At 37.4% G+C, this 25101-nt stretch overlaps 1 protein-coding gene across 2 annotated transcripts; it reads left to right on the top strand.

The window, feature by feature from the left end:
* Positions 1 to 5879: 5879 nt before the first annotated feature.
* On the top strand, positions 5880 to 23953 carry reep3b (receptor accessory protein 3b). 2 transcript variants are annotated; one of them, XM_087792720.1, is made up of 8 exons: positions 5880 to 6173; positions 9862 to 9934; positions 13045 to 13121; positions 13799 to 13919; positions 14027 to 14140; positions 17062 to 17227; positions 21914 to 22047; positions 22454 to 23953. In XM_087792720.1, the coding sequence occupies exons 1-8, from the start codon at positions 6142 to 6144 to the stop codon at positions 22523 to 22525; spliced, it is 789 nt and encodes a 262-aa protein (XP_087648846.1). In that variant the 5' UTR covers positions 5880 to 6141; the 3' UTR covers positions 22526 to 23953. The 2 variants fall into 2 exon arrangements, with proteins under 2 accessions (XP_087648846.1, XP_087648847.1); XM_087792721.1 differs by having other exon boundaries at positions 14027 to 14146; positions 17068 to 17227.
* The last annotated feature ends 1148 nt before the right edge of the window (positions 23954 to 25101 follow it).

The raw sequence follows: 25101 nt of genomic DNA, 5'->3' as shown, positions 1-25101 counted from the left end.
TATGCATTTCTACATTATTCCCTTTTTTTCTTTTGTCAAGTCATGAATTTAAAACTTAAATGTGAGTTTTTTAAAATGAGTCTTCTTCCCCTTCCCCTGTTCCCAGATCAGAGAAGAAACGATTCCCTCATCCTGGTTATGGATCAGCCACCAGACAAGCCAAGGAACTTCAATAAGGATTACCTTCTAAAAAACATTTATACACTAGGAAGTAGCTGCTCTATTCAGAGTCCAACAAGGGACTTTAAATAAAGAATAAGGGATGTTTGACTTTTGAGTCAGCAATCCATTTTCTTAAATGCCACAATAATTAGTACAAATGAAACAAAATATTTTCTCAGAGAAATTACTGGTGAGGTATTTAACAGTAAAACAGGAATGATTCGTGTACAGAAAAGTATAAAGAGCTGTTAGGATAATAGCTGATTTCTCATAGCTTTAAAAACCTAATAGGATAAACAATGGTTATTAGTTAAAATTAGATATTTAGGTTAACTCAAGTCAATGCTTGGTGATAACTGGAATGGCACACGACAACAACAAAAAACAATGCATAATGATGACATTAATTAAGTCATAGGAAGTATTGTAAAAAATATTCTCATAAAAGTGCATATCAGGAAGCATGACTTTGAATCTTTGAATCCAGGTACTGTATCATGTAACATGTACACTTTTTAATCTTTATGGTACGTCTTATAGTGGTGCACTTACAAAAGTAATTAAGTTAACAAATAGTTGTCCTCAAACATGTCTTTAAGTAATCTGTGTGTCACATGTGTCCACTTTGTCAAGCAGTTTAAGACACAACTGTGCATTTCAGTTAGTCACATGATCTGTTAGAGTTACACATAAGGCTGTGGATATTGTGGTAATTATGTGTATGTATGTGTCCTGTTGATAATAAGGACAGTAGAAAGATTTGTGTGCTTGATGTGTGAATGTACTGAATGTTCCAACCAATTATCCTGAAACGACCTCTTGAGCCAGAATAGGGGACACAGAAAGACAGGCGAGATAAAAGCATTGAGAAAGTGAAGCCAAAAGTAAGAGTGGCTAAATAAAAAAAAGGGGGGAATAGTGTGTACAAAATGCAGTCACCAAAAGGCTACCAAGTTTGTAAACATTCAAAAAAAGGGCGAGAGATCTTTCAATCTCTGTCTGTGTTAAGAGCAATGATGACTTCAGGTGTTTAACCAAGTTGCTTCAGAGTTGGAACTAGGTGAAAATGAACTATTTTCATTAAATGACTTCAAATGAATGAGCTAACTGTTTCAGCACAGACATTTGCTAGTTGTGTGATTGGATTATTCATGCTTTGACTGCTGATGTGGTTTCATATGAGGCAGAAACAGAAGGGGCAGTTCAGAATAGATAAAGTCAGTGAATCAGTCCAAGGTCAGTACACAGAAGATCGATATACAGACAGATGTATCCAGAATCCAAACGAGTCAATATTTTATTTATTTTCCTTTTTTTTTTTTTTAAAGCTAGGTCAATGGAGAAGCAGTTCTCATTTACATTTAGACCACCTGGCAGAAAGGTAGCATCAGTGGCAGATGAAAAACACCATAAAAAAAGAGATTAAACATTTCTGGGAAGCGACAGGTTGATTGGTTTAAAAGAAGCGAAACCTTGCAAGTCACAACGATTCTAAACATGAGTTTCAACCGACTGGTGATGAGAAATATTACAGAGAAATGTGTGAAAAAGGCATTGTCAGAAAACAGTTCTTATTCCATTTAGCAGGTCTTAAAGCATCTAGATTTCAGTTATGAGTCCGGAATTTTGAAATATGTGTTCAAAGCCGTTAAAGATGTAATGAAAAAAGAAAGGTATACAGCAAATATATAGTATTATTATCCAATTTCAAACCAGGGCTGTCCAACTACTATTATCCTTTAGGACACACAATAACCAATAACTATCTTTGCTCGCTCTGCTCCTCTCATTCTCTTCTAATGAATCAACAATACAATTCTTTTTCAGCATGGGAAGCTATAGTGTGACCTGCTGGCTTCAGGAAAATAATTCCATGAGAAAAAACAGCTTACAACAACAGTCTAAGTAAAGCTGAACACAACATTCAACATTCACTCAGTTTGTTTTTTGGAAAACATCTAATGAATATATAGATGTTGAAACTGATTCATCTGTGCATGTTTGAATCATGTATAGTGAAAACATAATAATTAGATGAAGAAATAAGTACGGTTACTTTGATAATATTCTACACATTCACACACTAAAATGACATGAAAATACATTCCCATTACTGACATACAGATACCTTTACTGGATGTTAGCATTCATGTAAGGCTATTAGCTGAATGGTGCTAGTGTCACATGTATGTGGGTGATAGTGCTTTGTTGTGATCCCATAATGTCCTTCGGAGCAGCTTGTGTGGCCACACAATCTCCACCGGGAACCCCCTTCACTTGAACACACTGCAGCAGCTACCCTCATGAATATCAAGTAGCTTTGGATCCACATCCACCTCCATATACATGGTTACACACACAGACACACAATTTGCATACAGACACAAACATGGGCAAATGTATAAAAGCGTGGTACATATACCAGCTCAAATATCATTATCTGCACATGCAGACACACTAACAGCCACAGAGGAGAAAGGCATGTTGGACCTCACAGATGGGCCCACGTCTGCCAAGTGTCATATATGGAAAACCAGTATGGATGAAATCACGTCTAATAGCAGGTATGCTGTGCATCAAGACTCACTTTTTGTGCCTATACCCATCCTTATATCAATTAATGTATTTGCAAATGGAAAAAACTACCGATATATATGAGTGTTATATGAATGTTTAATATTCACTCTCAACAACTGCATACAAATGTCAGATTTATCAATCAGAATTAACTAAACACATAACGATGACAGACTCAAAAATGAAGAACGAAAAATGACAAATATTTGTACAAAACAAGGAGTATTTCCTAAGTCTGTAGACAGAAGCAGAAGGAAGTTATGTTGTGCTTGCAACTGTGACCACATCAGAAGCGGATTTTAATGTGGTTAGAGATGATATGGATCAGATATTACAAAATGAATGTTAAAGCCATGTGTAAAGAATCATATTTTATTCAGTATTTTAAGATCTGTTTAATGCATTAAATAACCTGCAGGTATTTAAGCCGAGGCAACATTGGAAACAGTTTTGCTTCTAAGAAAACGGATTAAGATTGTGGTTTACTTTAATGCTAAGTCACACACTTTGCACCTGACCATGACCTTATGTGGTGTATGTGGCTACTTATTAATGTCCAAACACAAAATCACCTATCCGCAAAATAAATGTTTTAAAAAAAATGGAAAACTAACTATGTGCACTTTGCAATGGATAAATATAGAGTCTGTATTGTTTAAACATAGGTTAGTAATATCTGTGTATAATGTATTAAGTATCCTTGACAAAAAGCACTAAAACAAAAAAGCTTTGAATCACATACCAGTCTTATAACCAAGCAGGAATACCTTACACTTAACTAGTGAAAAAACCACTAAACACTTTAATTAAAACCATCTGTTAAATAAACTAGTTTAACATATATATTTTCTTAACCAATCTTCGCAGCTAAACAATGCACTGTATAGGATAATGCCTCTATATTGTCACACTTCTTTCTCCATCTTCATTCTTTATCTTCAGGTGCAAACTTAGCATTAAACTGTGAAGCTAGTCTACAAAGCAAACACACTTTTACTTGACACAACAGCTTGTCAATAGACTAAACAGATATGATGAATGGAAACCCAAACATATTCTTTCCAAGGTTTTCAATGATGGATCTACCAGCAATACATTCAAACATAGAATGATTTAAAAAATCAAGAGACAATCAAATTCTTCATTTTAAGAGTAAAAAAAACATGGCACAAGTACATAATAACAACAACTATTCTTGATTGAAACACAAGAAAAATATGTGCAGCATTCAGCATGACCACTGAGTGACCTTATAGCCTTATCATAACAGATTCTTGTCAAAACAGATTACTTTAAAATATTTTGTTGGATTTTCGCAGACTTTGAATGTACCTAACTACAGATTCTTCTTTCTTTCTTCGGCTTGCAATAATCAGAATTCCCACAAGCATATATACCTTAATACACCAAAAAAAAAAGTTTCCTGCAACCCTTAAGCACGACTGGTGTTTTTTAGAGCGGAGGAATATAAAATTGGTATGTACTGTTTCATCACTAATCGCCAAAGGGTTTAACACTATGCCAGAGTATACTAAAAAACATAAAGGTTGTTGAAAGTTATTATTTCATATTGTGATACAGCTATACATGGCACCCTCTACAAAACCATTGCCATTTACCAAAAACCCAACCTCCAGCAGGACGAGCCATTTCTAAGACATAAAAATACAGTAATATAACAAGACACGTATGCCCCACCTCAGGCATGAATCCCTATTATCTTTTTTTTTTTTTAAAGGACCTCTGATAAAAGACAGTCTTGATGGAATTAAACCCTCGCAGAAAAGTAATATAACTTATTACCAAAAATGTGGACCCAAATTTTGTACGAGTTTGGTACCGCATATTGCCGGCGAACCCCAAAAAGGACTGTAGGTCAAATGTCTTCTCCAGGTCCACTAAACCCATGTGGTTGTTATTGAGTTCCAGATTTACAGAATCTAAATTCTTATCTTCAAACTTTGAAGTGAAGTTTTATGGACTAGCTGCGAAAGCAAGGATATGATCCATCCTCTGATTCATTGATTTACTTTGTTTCTTTTTCAAAACCAGTGGGGTGATACAGTTTATGCCACCAAGGGCATACATTGTGATTTTTAAAGAGTAATAATAATATACTTAATGCTTATTAATTATAATAAGAATTGATAAGTATTAGTGGAATGAAAAATACTTTCTTACTATTTATTTTATTAACCTTGTTGATAATAATAATAATACATATTAATATATCCTCAAAGTGCTACAGGAGAGTTGAAAACAGGTAAAAGAGAAAAGTTAACACCAATTTTTAAATAAAAAAGTTTTCAGGCCTTTATAGATGCAGAGGTTAAGGTAGTGGCTTAGTTATTAATAATAACAACCATAACAACAATACTTATATAAATGGCAATAGTTAATAATGGAATCCATTCATTTAAGTTATCAAGTGCGGTGGCTGTTTAGAAACCTTTAGATCAGACATGGGTAAAGTGCCAGTCCCAGGGGCCAAGTACAGCCCTTGGACTGTATTTATCTGGCCCCCATGATGTTAAAGTAGAAATGTTTTCAATTGAAACAGTAGAAAATATTTCCTCCTTAAGTTCTTTTACTTTTCCCTCTTTTTTTAATGTGCTTTTGTAAATATTCCTTACCCCTCACAAAAAGTTTAGTATATTTTTCATTGTCATATTTATGTTTATTTTATGTTGATCTTGTTTCTGTTCTTTGCATGTTTTGGTTTAAAAGATGTCCGATTATATTTTGGCTCTTTTGGCTTGATGGTTCCTCACAAAAAATAACAGTAAATAATGTGGCCCCTGAGGAAATGTTATTGCCCTTGCTCTGATTTAGATGGAGGTTCATGACTTATCCCAATGAAATGTAAAGCAAGAGTTTCTAACCTGCAGCTCGGATAAGTACATAAAAAATGACACATTGGAGATCAACTTTTATGTGGAATTTGTAGTTGTTTTCCATCAAGTTTACTATTTCTGTTAAGATTCTATGCCTACTGTCTGTTTAAAGGATTCTAGTTCATGGTGTTCCAGGACTGAGTCACCAAACCCAGCCCAGGTAGCGAGGTTTGAAGCGGGCACGACTCGCTGCGACAGCCAATGGGAACCCGAGGATCTTGGTGACGTCAGAGTGTGACTTTGAAGACGGGCTGGTAGTAACTACAGCAGTGGAGAGCGAAGAAGGAAACACTGCTAACCGTCCGGATATTTATACCAACCAAGGCGATCCTTTTTTCTTTTTTTATTTAGAGATGGTTGAATAGACCACCGTCGCGTTCAGACCATGAGCTTCTTGTGAGGAGTTCCAAACCATCTAGAAGTTCGGGCTGAAGAAGTTCCTCAAGCCATTAGCGACGCCGCCGGGGTTTTTCCTCCACACCTCACCCAGTCAACAAAGACAGAAAACATGGTGTCCTGGATGATTTCTAGAAGTGTTGTGTAAGTAATGCGAGTGTCAAGTGTGAACTAAAACTATCCACGGACCCGAAATAGTGGAAATACTGCCGTTAGCTTTGCTAGCATCTAATGCTAACGCCACCACGTATTTAAGCATCGCTGTCAAGATGAGAATGTAACTTTCTCTATGTACGAGTCTGACTGATAGAATAACGACGTCGTGGTGGTTGAAAATGTATTTTATATTCCCACATTATTGGGCTGATAGTGTTTGAAATGGTTGGGGGTTGAGCTGAAGTGTTGTTTATCAGCTCATGCATGCTTGTATGAAGCAGGTGAGTCAGCAGTGATAATGTCTGGTGTGGCTGAAGCTGTTGTTCATGTCTCTACTTGTCCTTCACCTCACAGTTCCTGGTACATCTGTCGTCATTGTTCACCATCCCTTTCAGGTTTAACCTGGCAGCAACCTAAGATACCTTTTATAAATAGTGCTCCATGACACTGTGTTCTTATGATTTCCTCCAGTGTTTCTCTATCAAAGTTAAACTTCATAACAAAGATCACCATTGTTTTTGAAGACGACTTTAATTTCAGTCATGGTATCACAGGGCATGCTGGTGTAATGAAACTTCTCAAGCATTTAGAATCATGCTTGTTTTGTGGTGGCAGTACAGAATAAAAAAAAATGAAATAAGATGACACACACTAAGCAATACATTACCATTTCACAGATGTGGGTTGGAAGATCTTAACTGTTGTTTTCAATTGTTTCTCATTATTTCTCATCCGTCAGTTTGAAGTTATAAAAGACCTATCCAATAAATCGATGTAGATATACGTCATATTTTTATCATTGTTTGTGTGAGTCAGACCCATGAGGTTTGTCTTTGTTGTTTGTATCTAGGAGCGACTGTTGTATAACCTGTAATGGTGGATTGGAATGTGTTGGGGATGGTTGACGGGAGTGGTTGAATGCTCCTTCAGCAGATCCAGGACTTTAAAATCAAAGGATGTGGATTTTAAGATAATATTTTCAACCTAAATCTTATTGTTAGAGTAAATGTATTTCCTAATCTCTGAGCCTTCATGAGTCTTTCACTTGTTGGTCTCATCGTCTCTCTATCAATTGGAATAAAAATATTATGAAAGTAGAAAGCTTGGTTATCTCTACTATAAAATATCCCTGGACTTGCATCCAAAGCGGTCATGGTTTGTGACAACCATCACTGCGCCTCTTACTGGTGACTCGCACCAAAAGCCACTTTCCGTCCATGGCTACTTTGTATGTTTTGCTCTGACATTGTTTTTTTTATTACTTTAGTATGACACACTGTTTCGTCAGCTCCTGCGTTTTGATCTCTTTAAACAATGAGTCACTTTCTTTGTCATAAGGGCCGACCATCGAGCCGTAGCACTTAGAGATGTCATTTGATAAAGCTGTCAATTAAAATGGATGATTTGGTTTCATGGAATGATTACCAGTCCAGTACAGTGTTCACCAAAACATGGACAGTGTTGGTTCACATGCAACGGTTTAGAAGAAATATTAGCATTTATATGTCAACGAATAGTCTTTCATTTTGTAATTTCACCCACATTTTTATCTGTTCTCACTGATTTTCTTCCAGATTTACTTATTCTGTATTAAAAGAATAAGTAAATCCTTTTTTATTGGATTTGAATTTGTTCCAAGATTTTTTGGGGGAGAGTCTGGAGTCATTAGTTGCTTGTTTTAAGTAGCTACTTAACCATGCCTTAAGTTTAGGACCCTTGTTCATATGCTTGGTTTGTTTCGTGTTTATCGTTTCCCTTATTTGTTCGTATTGTAGGTGTGAATTAGAAGAAGCATTTATTGAAGTGAATATTTACAAATAATGGTGCCTTCTTAAGGTGGTCTGGGGAAAATCCCAACGGCAATGCCGAATGAGGTCAAAGATACAGCCTAAATGTAGTGTAGTGGTCATGTAGTGAAATATTAAAGTGAACATTTACTCAGTCCAATGTTGATTAAATTACTATCTCTCCTGTGTTTATTACATTAAAAAAACATGAATGAAAAAATATTTACTATTTGTAAGAGCTGCTGTCACTCATGGCATATGTGATGAGTTTGGTTCCGAACAAAGTAAACTGTCCCGGGCGGATATTTCTCCATAAGAAATCCTTTGGGATATACACTCATTTTCTTTTAAAACAATTCTGTCAACAGTCGTGTAGTTTATTCAAATACTTAATCCTGAACCCAGTCCTATACGTGGGCGCTCAAATCTATAGTTTTTGTTGTTCTCCAGACCAGCTTACCTTTTTAGCTTGTGGATTTCCCTTTCTCTGTCTTTCGGTTGTTTCATTTTCCTCCCTCCCTCTGGGTTCTGCTGGTGTACAGTGTCAGGAAACAAGGGAAATTGACCTGCAGCCCACAGATTCAAGGCCCATCTAAAAGCAACAGTGCTATTTTGTCAGCTGCATGTAAAGACCGGGATAAGAGGTGGATAGGGGGTGTTGAAACAGGAAGAGGGAAATTGGAGCGATAATCATTTTGTGTATGAGAAAGGGGCCCTCCATCACACCAAACTGCTTTCAAGAACATTTTGTGAAAATCTTGCACACTTGTGAACATGCCATTCAGGTTTTTCTTGAGATGATGTCTGTGGTAGTTTTTAATCACAGTCCATGTTCGATGATTTATATACATGTACTTTGTGCGGTTCAGACACGCATAATACAATGTTGAGCTCCTTTCTCTCTGCAAATAACCTATATTTAACCCTTCTCACTTTTGCGCTGAAGCTTGTGATCCTCATACCTCAACAAGTAGAACCTGTTTAAAGTGTTTTTAACTTCACTTGTGTTGTTGTTGTTGCTGTGACACTATTTAAAATGTAAAGTGAGCCTTCTTGATTCCTCCATTTAAAATATTTCTAAAAACTACCCACATATGTACAAACTCCTGGTCAAGACACTGAATCTGAAATAATTTATTGACTACCAACCCAAGATAAACTGTTGGACATTTTAAGTGGACCTCGAGTGCCCCTTCTTTGAATTTAAAAACACGGTCTGTTGTATAGTTTGATTGTACCATTGGACCAACTACACATATGTTTAATAAACGGTGTCCCCTTTTGATACAATTTAGAAATTTCTTTAAGTGTGTTTTTGTTTGTCCAGTTTAAGGTTGTTTTGCTACTTATCAATGTGAAGGCAAAAACCCTCTAAAAAATGAAACTACAAAAACCAAAATCACTTTTTGTTTTACCCAATTTATATAATCCATTCAACACTCTTCTAGTTTAATTCACAAAAAAAACTTTCTCTGAAATGGAATCACTTTTTAATTTTGAGGTATCATGACATAAAAAGTTTATTCCATTTAAAGGGTATATCAGAATTGAAAATATCCTTTGGTACCACAAAGAGATGCAAAAAAGTATTTATTCGAGACAGGAGTGGACCCAGATCCAAAACTAAACTTTAATCTTCCAGCCACAGATGCACGGCGGAACCTTGAGTCATTGTCTCCATGACTTCAGGGTATTTGTTATGAGTTGTCTTGCGAGAATAGATGGAGTTTTAAATGTAGAGTTGGGAAATCTTGGATAACATCGGGTTTACAGCTTTGGCCAGAATTTAATTGTATGCACTGGCATGCTACTGGCACCAGCGTTTTGTTTCTTTCAAATGTTTATTTTTGAACTATTATGACTTACTGGATTTGTGTTTTCTCCTACAGGCTGGTGTTTGGGACCCTGTATCCAGCATACTACTCTTACAAGGCTGTCAAAACCAAAAACGTCAAGGAATATGTAAGAGCAACATTTTCTTTTATACATGGCTGTGAACATACAATCATTTCTTTTAAAGGAAGGTAAAATCCAATTCCATTGGTGTTCTTTTTTTGCCGCATTAGGTTTTTTAAAGTATATGTAATGTTTTTAAAGGCCTAAATCTCTCGCTATTGCCCCCCTTTAAAATGAAAACTTGTAAATTTTACAATTTATTCTTTTACACACAGTTTTAAACAAAGACATGGCTTGGGAGGTCATTTAAATGTTGTGGGTAACTCTTTTTTGACAAAGGCAAAGCTTATTTATCAGAGTGCATAATGCAATCCATTGGTAGTAGTATTGTAGTATAGTAGGTGTAGGACTGGATGCTATAGCCACTTTCGGCTTGGGGTTGTAAGTGCGGAATCAGAAATTACTTAATTGCGTCCTACTCCGTTTGCAAGCAAAACAATACTTTCAGATAAGATTGTGATTTTCTTTTATCAGGGGGCTAAGTTAAAGGAAAAAGTGTGTCACACTGTTGAGTTTAGTTTATATAGGTTTGTAAGACTGTGCGCCAAGGTTGACGAATGCAAAGGTAGAGCAAGTTTACCCAATATTGTTCTGAGATTCCATGAGACTCCTTCTATTTTTTGGGAATTTCTCAATTACATTCTAACCATAAATCAAACGTTATTTGAAAGCAGCCACATGTTACAATATGATAATTCCCAGCAACTTGTCAAATATGATAAGTTTAAACAGCCATGACTTGCGCTGTGCAACCCTCCATTACTCATCAATGAACTTCAGTATGCAACTGTCTACAGAGTTTACGCGTGTCCACATGACCAAAAAGACTGTTTTAGAGTAGTGGATGGGAGACTGTTTCTATATGGCTGAAGTATTGGGAGTCCTTTTTGCATTTAACAGGGAGACAAAATGTTAAAGAAGCTTTCTCTTGTTTTGTAAACAAATGCATATGTGGTATTTGGCAATGGAAGTTGCATAGAAATGTGGTTACAGCAATCTGCTCAATGTTGAGTGTTGCTACTTCTCATTAATTTACATGTAAATTAATCTGTCATGCTCTAATGGTGGTCATATAAAGTTGTCAACAAGATTTAATGTATGAATCGCTTTTATGTTTTGGATCTCTCCAAAAGTATAGAATGATATCATATGACGTACACCATAAATTGAGTTCTGATGAATCTAACAGATACATGAGTAAAAAATTACTGAATGTATTAAATTTAACCTCAGTGTTCCACTACCTGATAACCCATACAGAGATTATCACACAGTTCAGGTTTTGTATCGGCAAAGAAATGCAGACTGGTTGACTGGTCTTCCGATTGCATCTATGAACATATAAGCCTGTTCTTATTACCAAATGGACACTCAGCTCCTGTGTTGTCTGCATGAGCAATGGAGTGGGATATTGATAGACCTGAAAAAAGAAAAAAAGGAATGAAAAGGGAGTGGACTGTTTGAAAAGAGCCGGAGAGTAATAAACAAAATCAATGACTAATAACTGAAAGAGCCAGAGGACTTGAGTGAAAGAGTGTATTGATGATAATTGACACATTTAGAAGAGACTGGAACATGTTTGTACATAAGATGTCAAACGTGTCATGAGCCCTTTATGTATTATTATTCCTAGTCTTGTAATGTTATTGAACAGGCTATTCAAGGTGTCTGTGAAAATACTCTTGCATACAAATGTAACGGATGAATCAGGTATGGATGACCCAAGAGAGTCCCAGTCAAGATTGCTAGTTATTTATAGCCTGTGTCTGAAGAGCTGATGCCAGGTGTTTCTTCTTCCTCTCTCTTAATGGAAGGCAATTATTCAAAGAGGGAGCCAGTAAATGTCTGCTTTGTCTCTGGAAGGCAAATGGCTGTAGTATATTTCACAGAGGTCACATCTTAATATCCTACTGGCTGATGAGATGAAGGAGGACGGTAAGAGAAGAAAGTGTTTGTTAGGATAGACGGAGACAAAGACGGGAACAAGGTAGAAGATGAAAGGTAGATGACTTAGAAGCAGGATGTGAGGGGATGGTGGAAGATTTAGAAAATAAATTAAACTTCTTTTATGTCTGTCTGCTTGTAGGTTTCACTCTCGCCTGTTTCAATTTCTCATTCCCCCGAGCCTTTGTGTGAGAAAGTATTATTGAGGGTTCATTATGAGGTCACATTAACTAGCCAGCTGTAACGGTTAAAAAGACATACTCTGAGTCTGTCTTGCACATTTCGTTAGTTATTGTCAGTATGTTCAGTCATGCAGTAGACGCCATTGGTCAGGATCAAGCTCACAGTCACACCCATGTCTGCCTTGTGACCGTGTCTTAGCACTCACCACCCAATTTAAATGAGTGTGAGGGGCCCATCCCTTTAACTTCTGAGAAAAACAAGATTATTCAACCCAGAAGAAGAAACGAGGGTCGACGAATTCTTGGCATAGTTTGTGTGCTGCAATTTAAAGAGGTCTGGCCGGACATTAGAGGATGTTATAATTAAATAGTAAAAATAAGTTTTGTTAAATATCTACTTATGTATACTTTTGTATCTTGTTCTTTTACACGTATGCCCTTAAATGTATCCTCATCCTCTACTTTGAGAATATAATATAAGAATCTATAAATTTAATATAATTTTGTTATTTCAGTAAGTAATTAGTTTTTAAGGGCAACTAATGTCAAAACCCAACTTTTCGGTGCACGTTATGACGTAAAGTCTTCACTCATCCTCCAGCCAGCTGTTATCACTCCCCTCTTGTTTATACAACGAGTCCCTTGAAGGTGGAGACTTCCTGGATTGATGATGCTCTTAATTGACCTATCACGGCAGAGTGGATGTGGTTGGGGTAACAGAGATTTCAGTTTTGTGCAAACGGACTTGCACTGATGAGTACAATAGAGTTCCAATTAAACTATTTGAATTTAAAATAATGTGTATATATATATATATATATATATATATATATATATATATATATATACACACACACACACACACTGTATATATCATCTTATGAATGTGTTCTATCAAAGCATTTCACATTACTTGCCACAAAGCTGGATTTGGAGAAATTACAGATCCTAGATATTTATTTTCTAAATGCATTGCTTTCTTTATTTTAGGTAAGGTGGATGATGTACTGGATCGTGTTTGCCCTCTACACTGTGGCAGAAACCATTACCGATCTGACACTGGCTTGGTGAGCATCTGTTACACCCTTGAAATTGCATGTCTAAATGAATTATACTTTTATGACTGTGTTGATTTACGCTCCTTGTCAGTAGCAAAAATATATCACTCACTCCTCATCTTCGTTGTCAACCAAAGAATATTTTTAATTAAGAGGATGCCAACACAAACAAAAACCAAACAAAAACAACATTTACTGAAGGCTACTATCGGTTCACAGTAATCATTTTAATCTGTTACATGAGTCTGACATGAACACAACAATATACAAGTTATTGATAAACATTGGAGTCTAATAATATACCCACAATAAAAACATTAATCAGTGTACTATTATGACTAGGGGTGTTGGAAAATACCTATACCTTGATAAATTCTGCAAGATCCTCTCGATGACTGAGAACAAGAGGATACAGTTGACTCTAACAGCTTTTAAAGCTGATGTTTGGACATATTTTGTTTTCAAAATGAAAGCAGTTACAACTTCACCAAGAGCTATGGGGTCTGTAGATTCTTTAACACAAGATTAAAGTTTTCAGGCAATATTACAAATATAAACTTATTCTTACACTATCACAATATATCACAATATGTCGTATTGTTGCATTGCATGGTTGCTCTTCTGTTTTTAGCCCTAAATCCCTATTGGCAGATGCATTAAAGCTGTGATGCTTTGTCTTTGTCTAGGTTTCCTCTGTACTACGAGATAAAAATAGCCTTTGTGATCTGGCTGCTGTCACCATACACAAGAGGAGCAAGTCTCATTTACAGGAAGTGCCTGCACCCACTGCTGTCCTCCAGAGAGCGGGTTAGACTCACCTTACATCATCCATCAGCTATTGGCTCTGCCTCTGAACATATTCAGTCTGAGTGCGTGACTGTGTGAGTGACATGCAATCTCTTCTCCCCCACAAGGAAATAGACGATTACATTGTCCAAGCCAAGGAGAGGAGCTACGAGACCATGGTGAATTTTGGCAAACAAGGACTGAGCATTGCAGCCACTGCAGCGGTCACAGCTGCTGTCAAGGCAAGTGTCCAGTGATTTATCACGAAGATGTTCATTATGTATGCAAGTCGTTTCCTACCATTGAAAGATTTAGAAGCATCCTTGTGTCAGGATGATCAAAAGTCTCACCAATGGATGGTTTGATTAAGTGAAGTCTGGAAGTTACTTTTTACTGCTGTTACACTGATTGTGTGGCTCTTTCTACTACCATGTGGCTTAGTTACTACTTGTGTGAATGGATTGGTTTGACCAAAGTTGCATGATTTTGTTGAGCATAGAAAAGAATCCCGAATTATGCCTCTAATTCTTCACTGCTTGGATGTATTCTTGAGCATCAGAAATCTCTCCACCAAAGTGGAGGCCAGGTATTCTGGGGTGTTATCAACTTGCTGCAAATAATGTGGTTTGACTTGCTAATGAAAACATATTTGAGTAATATGCATTATTTTTGTTATTAGATCATCAATAAAGAGTGCTGTTTTCTTTTAAACCAAAGCTGTACCTGGAAAAGTCTGCACTGCATAAAAAACAAACAAAAAAATGTCCACATAGTGGTTGTAAATAATGATGTGATTTATACGACACATCCTCGTCATCTGCCTCAGTGCATCTGCCAGGGATCTCCTCCGCGTTCTTCTCTTTATCCAACACCTTGATTACACTTTGCTTAGGTTGGGACGTGAGATCATTAGCATTATCAAGGTCATCATTACTTAACAGTGGATGATGGAGCTTAATACCAAATCAGTTTTTGTAAGGTCTTATGATAATGGTAGCTCAGTTCTGCGGTGTGGTGAATATTTTCTTTCACTATTTTCCCATGAATCCCTTTTTCTTAAAGGGGAGGAGTTTCCCTTCTGATCCAGACTTCTGCAGCTGGTCTGAGCGTCTCAGTGACTGTATAACGATACACGGTAGTTTGGTTGCGGGCAAGGTTGTGGTTGTGATGTGTGAATATTTCCCTGCTTGCACTCTTTCTAACTCCTCTTATGACTTTCTCTTTGTCTCTGGGTACTGACATCGTTCTGTCCTCAGGATTTCTGTGCTTCAGCTGGCTGCTGTAGGAGGTAAACTTCAGCACGGACAAACCAACCCCCTTTTTTCATTTCATGCCAACATTTATTTCATCTTTTCTTTCTGTTCTTTTCAAGGCATTTTTGGGCTCCTTTAATAAAGGAGAGTCCCTGCAAATGGCTTAAACGTTAATATTCCATGATTTTGCTCTGTCAATAAAAACTAACCACCTCCCATGTAATTCCTGCATGTCATCCTGCATCCCTCTGTACTTTGTCTTGACCGTCATTCCCAACTATGGGATTTTGTGATCTCATTAATGTTACCTTTTGCTATAGATCAACAAACTAATTATTTTTTATCAAGTAGTGGTTTGTACCATTATAGTTTGTATGTTCTTTGTGAAATTCATCAGTTGATCCAAATGAAGGGAAAATGTCAACAGTATGTGTGTGTGATCTGGAACTTTTCTTTCTGAAATGGTTCGCAATGGGCATGTGAATGGTTTCTCCTTTAGTTTTTTTTCAAGTTCAGTCATGTGCCAAAGTTCCGAAGCCTCCTGAAAGAACCATGTAACCATTTAGTAACAGTCAATGATTTGGCAGGTGTCTTGCAGGTGCGGTTTACTACTAGCTTAGTTATGAGTACAACTTCACTTATTACTGAAAACTCTTTATATACAGCCCCCATGTGGCTTTGTCAATGAAATCTGACACTGATCGGTATTACTATTGCAGTGTTGTATTGCCTCCAAATGGGTGACCAGATTTTTTAAATTTTAGATTCCAAACAAACTCATTGAAGCTGCCCCAAAACCCATGCCACCAACTTGTCTGTGGGAAATTGTACTAAACTGTAGTTATTTGTGGTGAGTCAAATAGTGACAGGACAAATCACCCGATGGCAGCACTTCCTTCTTTACCTCTTTAGCTATTAATCGACTGCGTGAGCTCTGAACAATCATTTGAGAGACGGCAGTAAGCTCAATACTTACCGGGTGAGGTAGGGGCAGAAAATCAGAAACCGGTTTCTTTGGCTGTTGAGCACTATAGCATTTGTATCTCTTACTGTAATTGTTAAAAACAACCCTTTTCTCCTTAATGGACAAGTGCAGTGCCTGCACATTTCATAATCCTGTAACCACTCAATGCAGAGAACTAGGCCTCTGTTTAAAAGCCTGGGTTGAAATTTGTGTAATTTGAGACTTCATATAAAGTTCAAAAGTCCACTTTTTTATTTTGGAAAAAGATAAAGTGTGTCTCATGAGTAAGGGATTTAACAGCTGTAAAAAAACAAGAAAAAACAAGTGAAAACATACCTCTGTCATTGATTTATAGATGTTTAAATCTAATTGCATATATATATATATATATATATATATATATATATATATATATAGAAGCCAATACAACACTCAATTAAAAAATGTGATTTTATTAAAAAATAACACAAATATCAAAAGACGAGTCAAGAGTCAAACACAAGTTCCAAAAACGGATGCTTCCTGCCAGCAGGTGACGGAATTACTTGCATTTGATCACATCTTGCCGTTAAAATCAGTTTTATAATCATTTTTTTAATGAGAAAATAAACCTTGGAGGACAATGCACTGTGCTCAAGACATTAAACATGAACTTCCTGGTTTGATGACGAGGGAATTTTGATGCAACATAATAACTGCACAAATAATGACTAGGCATGAAAAACTGAAGCCGATTTGAATTTTTTTTGTGTGTTGACGATTTTTTGAAACCAAATCATATTTTCTCTGCCTCATAACTGCGATAGAATTACCATCCAACTCAAAGAGGTCTTGTGTTAAAGGTCTCTCTGGCTGAGTGGCATAACAAACCCCGCCAGTGTGTTGGACGGGGTCTCGTTCATGTGAGGAAGTCTAAATGACGTTTCTGTGTGTATGTGTGTCACAGGGTCAGGGAGCCATCACTGAAAAGCTGCGTAGCTTGAGCATGCACGACCTGACGCAGATCAGTCAGCAGGATGACAGAGCAGGGAACCAGCTGTACCAGTACAGTTCTCACTCATCCAACCCTGCCATCAGGAGGTCTCAGAGCGCCGCAGGTGATGAAGCATCAGGTAAACAATGTTTCATATCCTGAACTTCTATGTCTCTGCCGAGCAAACTATACTTCATAACATAATGATTACTCTATAAATAAATGTGTTCGGGCTCATTGACCATCTGCTATATACATGTAAATAACACACAGGACTAAACTTTCGAGGACTAAACTGTTTTTCTATTTTGTTTACATAGTTTCCACATTTAGTACATACATTTGCGATAAAGACTGTAGTATAACTTGTTATCCAAATATGACTAGTAGTTGTAATGATAATGGTAGTTGTCATCACACTGAAGTACTTTATTTCTTGTTCTTTTCCTTTCGGCTGCTCCCTTCAGGGGTCGCCACAACGAATCAACCTCCTCCCTCCAAGAACTTCATTTGTTGTCGTAAATAAACTACAATCAGTGCTATCCAGACACGCCAGACAAACCCACAAGTTGTGCATGACTTGACCGCACTGGACGAAAATACATTAAAATGTATAAACTTGTGGAGGATAATCATTCAAACATCTTTCCAGTGCTTTGTTGGATCTAAGCTGATTAACATGGTTTTGGTCATGGGCTCTAGTTTTGGTCCTAAACCAAGCACTAGAAAAACATGTCTGGCACATGGAAATCAAACAAAAATTTTATGAGGAGAAATATATTGAGAGATTAGCTATAATTTCACTCCTGCCCAAAATATTGTGTAGAGAAATCTGATTGAGGGCCTGGTAGATGATATCAATAATATATGTCATAAGAATTTTCACACCACCTGTTTGTGTTCATCTGCTTGAGGCGACATCATCATGCATAACACTTGACTTGATTACATGGATCATTTAACTGATGAACAGCATAAAAAGACACGTTGAATTTGGTGAAAATATATATTTCTCTGTTTATCCTACGACTTTCAGGGCATCTCGATATTATTTTTAGTTTGGATGGACATTTGAAGCTCTGATGAAATGCTCAGTAGCAGCATAACTCTGATATACGGATTAAAACGTAGCAATGAATTGCCGTCCCTGCAATGACTCATACAGAGAACTGCAGCTTCATTACTGTATCTCCTCAACGATGCAGCCCGAAAAATGTTTTTCATTGTTTCTCTAATTTTTTGTCCGAGAAGGATTGTGGCATATTTGTCTCTAGATAATCACATTACTGGCAGAATGTTTATGCCTAAGGTCAACCAGAGGAAACGTGGCTCACTTGTGTTTAATGAGGAACTTGTGGACATACAAATCCTGTGAAAGCATAAAGCAGTTGTGTCTGTTTGAGGGGAGGAGAAAAAAACTTCCTTGTGGACTGAGAAGATGAGAGGAGCCTGAGTGGGATGCTGTTAGAATGCAAAACATACCCTCTCTCTCTCTCTCTCTCTCTCTGTGAAACTCATTCTAGGTCTCACACAGTGGGTGATAAAGAAATTGGAAGGGAGCTCTAGGGGTTGTAGAAGGGAGGAGGACACACAGATGAATGATGGAGAGAAGAGATGTGATAAAGGTGATGGATGGAAGGAAGAAGAGTACAGAGAGTGACAGAAAACAGTTGTGTATTCTCACTGTGTGATGCAGTGGTACATCCAAACTACAAGCTTCTCTGGACACTGCAGGAGGCTCGATGAACGACAAGTTAATGATTAAGATGATGATTCACGTACAAATGAAGAAACATAAAGAGGGGGCAGCATGTTTGCAGCATGACATCAACCTTCAGACTGACATCATTCTGTGTTGTGTGCCAAGTTCTGGCTCGCAAAGCTGTTAAGCTTCATTATACTTCAGTCAGGCGACTCATGAGAGGTGTGGAGGCTTTATGTTCTGAAGTCACTGCCGACCCCTTTTCTTCTCTACATCTGTGACTTGAGCAGTGTTTGATTCAGTCTCATATCTTCCATTGATCAGTAACTACAACAACATTGTACGGCGTCGTTGAGGTGTAATGAAGATCTTTTTTCAATGCTTAACTGCATTAACTTTTAAAAACTATACACTACCACCTTAAAAATATATACAACCACCTTAAAACTATATACAACCACCTTAAAACTATACACAGCCACCTTAAAACTATACACAACCACCTTAAAACTATATACAACTACCTTAAAGCTATATACAACTACCTTAAAACTATACACAATTACCTTTAAACTATACACAACCACCTTGAAACTATACACAACCACCTTAAAACTATATACAACCACCTTAAAGGTATATACAACTACCTTAAAACTATACACAACCACCTTAAAACTATACACAACCACCTTAAAACTATACACAACCACCTTAAAACTATACACAACTACCTTAAAACTATATACAACTACCTTAAAACTATATACAACTACCTTAAAACTATACACAACCATCTTAAAACTATACACAACCACCTTAAAACTATACACAACCACCTTAAAACTATATATACAACTACCTTAAAACTATATATACAACTACTTTAAAACTATATACAACTACTTTAAAACTATACACAACCACCTTAAAACTATACACAACCAAATTGAAACTATACACAGCCACCTTAAAACTATACACAACCACCTTAAAACTATATATACAACTACCTTAAAACTATATAGAACTACTTTAAAACTATATACAACTACTTTAAAACTATACACAACCACCTTAAAACTATACACAACCAAATTGAAACTATACACATCCACCTTAAAACTATATGAGGCAACATTAACGCTATACACGACTTCATCAAACTATACACAATTTGTTCATTGACGTACATTGCGCTGCCTAAACTGCAGCTAGTGTGATGAACTACACTATAACGTATTAAAACTATAAGCAAGTACATTAAACATCGAGTCCCTTGAAGTTGGAGCTGATGCATGATTACAAACATGGATGCTTGACCAATCACAGCAGAGTGTGCGTGGTTACGGTAAACAAGATTTAATCTCCAGAAAAACCAAGTTAGTGGGGCTTAAGACCTGTTTCTAATGTAAATATTTAAATTAGAAGAGTTTTGTACAAATGGACACATACTGATGAGTACAATAGAGGTCCAAAATCTTTTGAAGGCGCACTTAAATCAACTCGCATCAACTCATTAAATAAAACTTGTTTTCAACACTGGAGTTAAATGTTGGTTTCATGAATAGACAGGAGAGCAATATTGTACAGATGTGAGCGTTTACTCACTCCTGTGCTCTATTTTTACACACATGGACTGTACTTGATGTGATTCTTGGCTCCTTGACTTGTAGGACAGATGTCAATGATTAACAAGCTGCTGTTTTTAATTCACTCAACTCCACGTGAACTGTGGCATGATGACTGTGTTACACAAACAACAGATAGTATCCCTGCTGCTAAACAAGTTTCCTTTGTGTACTTTATTTGAATCGAATATTTATATTTGAACTTTCCACTAATGTAAGTGTGGGTAAGCCCTGACTTCACACTGTTCCTGTTGGTCAAGTCTTTCATTGTGTATGTTATACAGAAGGAATTCAGCCATTAAAAACACATCTAAATTGCATCACACATCTTCAACCATTGAGACTATAACATGGACTCTTTTAGAAAGTGAAAACCACTTCCTGGCAGTATTTTAAATGATGATCTGCACTTAAGTGACGATCAACATGATGGCCGCCACATTAAAGCTTTAAATGGCCTCCATCATTGCTATTGACAAGTTAAAATTTTCCAAAAGGTCAGACAGTATTGATATCCTTGATAACTGGAAAGATGATTCTCACACGAAGTGTTCTTCACGTCATTGCTTAGCAAAGGTTCTCCGTTCGTCATTTGGCCAACAAACACAAGAGCCATGTTTTGACTCCTTATTTCTGTTCAACTGGCGCCATCCCAGTCCGTTTCCTCTGGGAGTGGAAAGCTGATGGCGTCTCTCCAGTGCAGGACTGTTTGCTTTTATAGACTCCAGATGTGACAGAAATGTTAGCAGGAGAAACGTGAGCTGCACTGCAGCGCTGGAAGAACATTGTATTCACTGGAATGTTTGTGTCAAAGATGGAGGAAAATACTGCAGCATCGTACAATCACTTGTTTCTGTGAATCTAAGGTCGATACATCTCCTGTGATCAATTAGAAGCACCACAAAGATAAAAGATGAGGTCAGAAAAGTAAACGCTAAAGAATCAAGCCGTAGTTTAAATAGCTCTCTGCTGACCCCTGTTGGCCACATGACTGCATTACTTCGGTCTGACCCCAATTTACAGAAACTAACAGGGACTGAGGGTTTGTTGTTTGCTGCTGTAAAAATGGCACATGTGGATGGTATTTTATCTTAATATATAACTTAGAACAAGGAAGTGTAACTTGTTAACGATATGCATTTTTTATTCATATTCTCTGTAATGATGAATCATATTCACCATTTTCTTAAATACATAACTTTGTCTGTCTAGTCTGTGCTTGTCATGTGACCACCAGACTGTTACGACAGTGGCTCAGACAAGATGTTTATGAAGGACTGAGAGACTTCCTGAAGTCACCAGGCAGATAGAACCAGAAACTGACCCATTAAAAGCCTTTATATTGTTTTGTTAACAAATGTACACATGGCAGTTCTGACACCAGGGGAGACAAAGGACAATTTTGAAAACTACGCTTATGGCCTTTAAGATAGTTTGAGACCAACTCTGTTTGTTGTAAAAATGTTTGACTCTCTTTCTCATCTGTTTTCAGAGTACTACTACGACCAAGACGATCCGTCAGATGCCGAGTCCGAGCCCATATACTCTGAGGACGAGGCTGTCACACAGAAAGGCCTGAGACGGTCACAGAGTGTCAAGATGACAAGATCCAGAGTTCGCAAGGACGTGCGTAGATGTTCACACTTTCTTGTTTGTAACTGGACTAATTATTGGTTGTGTTCAGTAGTTTTCTATCTCTTCTACTAGTGACATCTGAGGAGGTCTGACTTACTTGTTTATTCTATACTTTTTAATGTTTGAACCAAGTTGAAATTAATGATCTACTATAAAGCACATGTTGAGATTTTCTTTTACCCAATATAATATTATTTATTTTATGAATATATGTATGGATGGACTGTTTATCGTTTAAGAAATGTATTTAAAATTAAACAATATTTCCTGAAAATGTTTATTTATACATGGATAATAGTTATTTGCTCACAGATTGACTGACGGATAAAAGTTGTTGATCAAAGAAAGGTGACGGATCACCTCCAAACTAACAACAAAATGGTGTTTTTGTGTGCAGGCTCGTTACGGATCCTTGAAGATAAAAGGCAAGAAGCGACCGGCTCTCAGTGCAGTCAACTACGGAGTGTAACGCACTCCTGCAGACACTGCTTCCACTCTGCTGAATGTGTTTTTAATGAGCTTTCTGTTGACATTTATGAGCTAATCTATCCAAAAGTAGTGACACTCTTGAGATTAACTCTCACTCATCCTCGGATTAATGGCTGTTAAGACTGTTCTGACGTGTGTGTGTGTGTGTGTGTGTGTGTGTGTTGTTTTTTTAACTTTCGATGTGCGGTGAGGTCTTTTTGAAGAACCTTCCTCCTCTTTTCCTTTAAGTTTATGGGTTTAAATGTGCTCAGAAATACATTCTGAACATGAGGTTTTAAGCAGATGTTGTCTAACTGTGGGTTTCCACATTCTTACTTCCAGTTACTTTTCTTTATTTCTACCGAGGCCACATGAGGCTCCACAAAGAATTATGTTTTAATTGCAACAGTCGAGTGAGGTCATCAGTCACGTTCGAACAATCATGAGGTAGAAAAACAGGCGAGCTTTAAGCCGACGTCATTCCTGCACACGTGACTGTGGCCGACACTCCTCAGGTTTCCAAAAAGGCAAATGTTGCGTGATACCAAAGAGCTGGCTCATTAGTGTGGGAGTCGCAGCACATGACCGGGACTCAACCCTCCATGCCTGGACTATGATCTTTACCAAATTAGTGCGAGGTGCTGGAGCGACTCCGTGACCCTTCCCCACTCTTGGACCGCAGAATAATGAAGGAGACGATGAAGACTTCCAGTCTTTATGTGGAAACACTCGCCACATTCCCAGCCACAGCAGGGAACAGTGACAGGGACGACACTAACCAAAACATGATTCCTCCTGCGACAGGATCGACTTTTCTCTTTTCCTTTTTAGCATCCTTTTATATGAGAATGTACATTTCTCTCTCTTTGTTTTTTTATTGTCATCCTGTTCTTACAGGAAATGTAACCACCTGTTTTTGCACAATGTCTTTATCTCATCTCGTTGCTGCTGTGTCAGCGGCCACTTGTTTACTGGTGGACAGTGAAGCGAATGCTGTCGCGACATTTGAAGCTCGGCTGTTTGTCCTCGGCTCACCCTCCACGCTGATCCAGCAGTATTCCCACGCTCACCTGTGAGTGAAGCAGATGGTGATTGAATTTAAGTGACCCTTTTGAAGGATCCAAAAGACGGCCTGCACTCAAAACCTGCCGCTGAAGGTGACACTTGAGAACCTGCATGTTGACATGTTTCTCTCGAGCTGTCAAAGTTTGCGTGTAGCAGCTAGCACTCCTCTGTCACCTGAGGTACAACAACAAGCCTAACCACTTGTCTTGATGACGTCTCGAAGCTTTACAATTGTTGGCTAAAGATAACAAAGCTTTGTGTGTTCACACGAGTGTCTAACTGTGGAGGTGATCCTGGTCTGTGGATTACTGGATTGTGATGCAATAAAGATGCCCTGCTTGATGTAGTGAGGCTGACAAGTCAAGTGTGGAGCCTTTTGTCATCCTTTCAGTCACAATTGGATTTATCAACTCGGCACACAGTACAGCACAATTTTTTATTTTTTATTTATAACAATTCAATGAAATGACTTAAACTGTGAAAGAGAAGGGAAATTATTCATAAAAAATGATAACTAATATGATAATAATCTCTTTATATAGCGCCTTTCTAGACCAGGGTCACAACTGTGAAAGGTGTTTCATTTTAAAAATGCCTGTAAACTAGGGGTAATTATTGAAACCAAAAATATGGGACCATTTTGTTGCAGAGAAGCCCGGAACTCTTTATATTCATATTTATTTGTTTTTTATCTGCCACACATTGAACACTGGTCTGTGAAAACAATGCTTACTGGTTTGGAAACCCCGCATATTTATATTTAGCAAATATAGATCAACGGTCAGCTGTTGTCAAGTTTTTAAATAAATATTTCGTTAAGTCATATTCAGTGAGTTTTAATCTGCGGCAACGCGGAGAAGCCATACAACTTATGAAAGTCGATTAAAAATGTATGTCGTCAAAGTTGAAATGAAAATAGTCTGACGTAGAAGTAGCTTCCCGAGTTTTATTTTCACAATAAAACTTTTTTCGTATTTTAGTCCGCATCGACAGCGGAAATCTGTAGCGGAAGTAGTAGTATGAGGTGTGGGTTTGTGCTGCCCTCTGCTGGAGAGCCGTTGTAAAAGCTCAGCACCTCGTCCATTAGAGATTAAGCTGCAACAGTATTCTTATAAAGGGTCCAGTTTTTCAGATGGTTTTTTTCAGCCTATTCTACATTTATAGAACAACTCACATTCACCTAATTCATCATACATTTGTTTGGTAACATCCTAGTTGACCTGGCTCACAAAATTAGACTCCTCAATAAGCTCCTAGATGAGGTCATCATGGCCGTACTTGTTCATTATTTGTCCTACAAAGATTCATCTTCAGTCATTATAGCCTCTGAGTTTTGTGTCATTGACTTGAGGCTTTTCTCAAGGGAGGAGTTTTACAAAACACTGATACTTGTTTTGGACCCCATGAGTTGGTCTATAGTAGTGATGGGTTGATCCTACCTGACGCCTTACATACAGTGCTTTATAATATCTGGCTCTGATTTACTCATTCAATGAATCCTGGCATCATTTT

This window comes from Callionymus lyra, chromosome 6 (assembly GCF_982586985.1).
Source record: "Callionymus lyra chromosome 6, fCalLyr1.hap1.1, whole genome shotgun sequence".
Taxonomy (NCBI): domain Eukaryota; kingdom Metazoa; phylum Chordata; class Actinopteri; order Syngnathiformes; family Callionymidae; genus Callionymus; species Callionymus lyra.
This window is presented reverse-complemented; position numbering and strand designations above follow the sequence as displayed.

Bases quoted from the DNA above. Each gene is read 5' to 3' on its own strand.
- reep3b (XM_087792720.1), top strand. From the start codon at position 6,142: ATGGTGTCCTGGATGATTTCTAGAAGTGTTGT. The intron at 14,141-17,061 runs GCAAGTGTCCAG...TGTGTGTCACAG, and splicing joins CGGTCACAGCTGCTGTCAAG to GGTCAGGGAGCCATCACTGA. The intron at 17,228-21,913 runs GTAAACAATGTT...ATCTGTTTTCAG, and splicing joins CGCAGGTGATGAAGCATCAG to AGTACTACTACGACCAAGAC.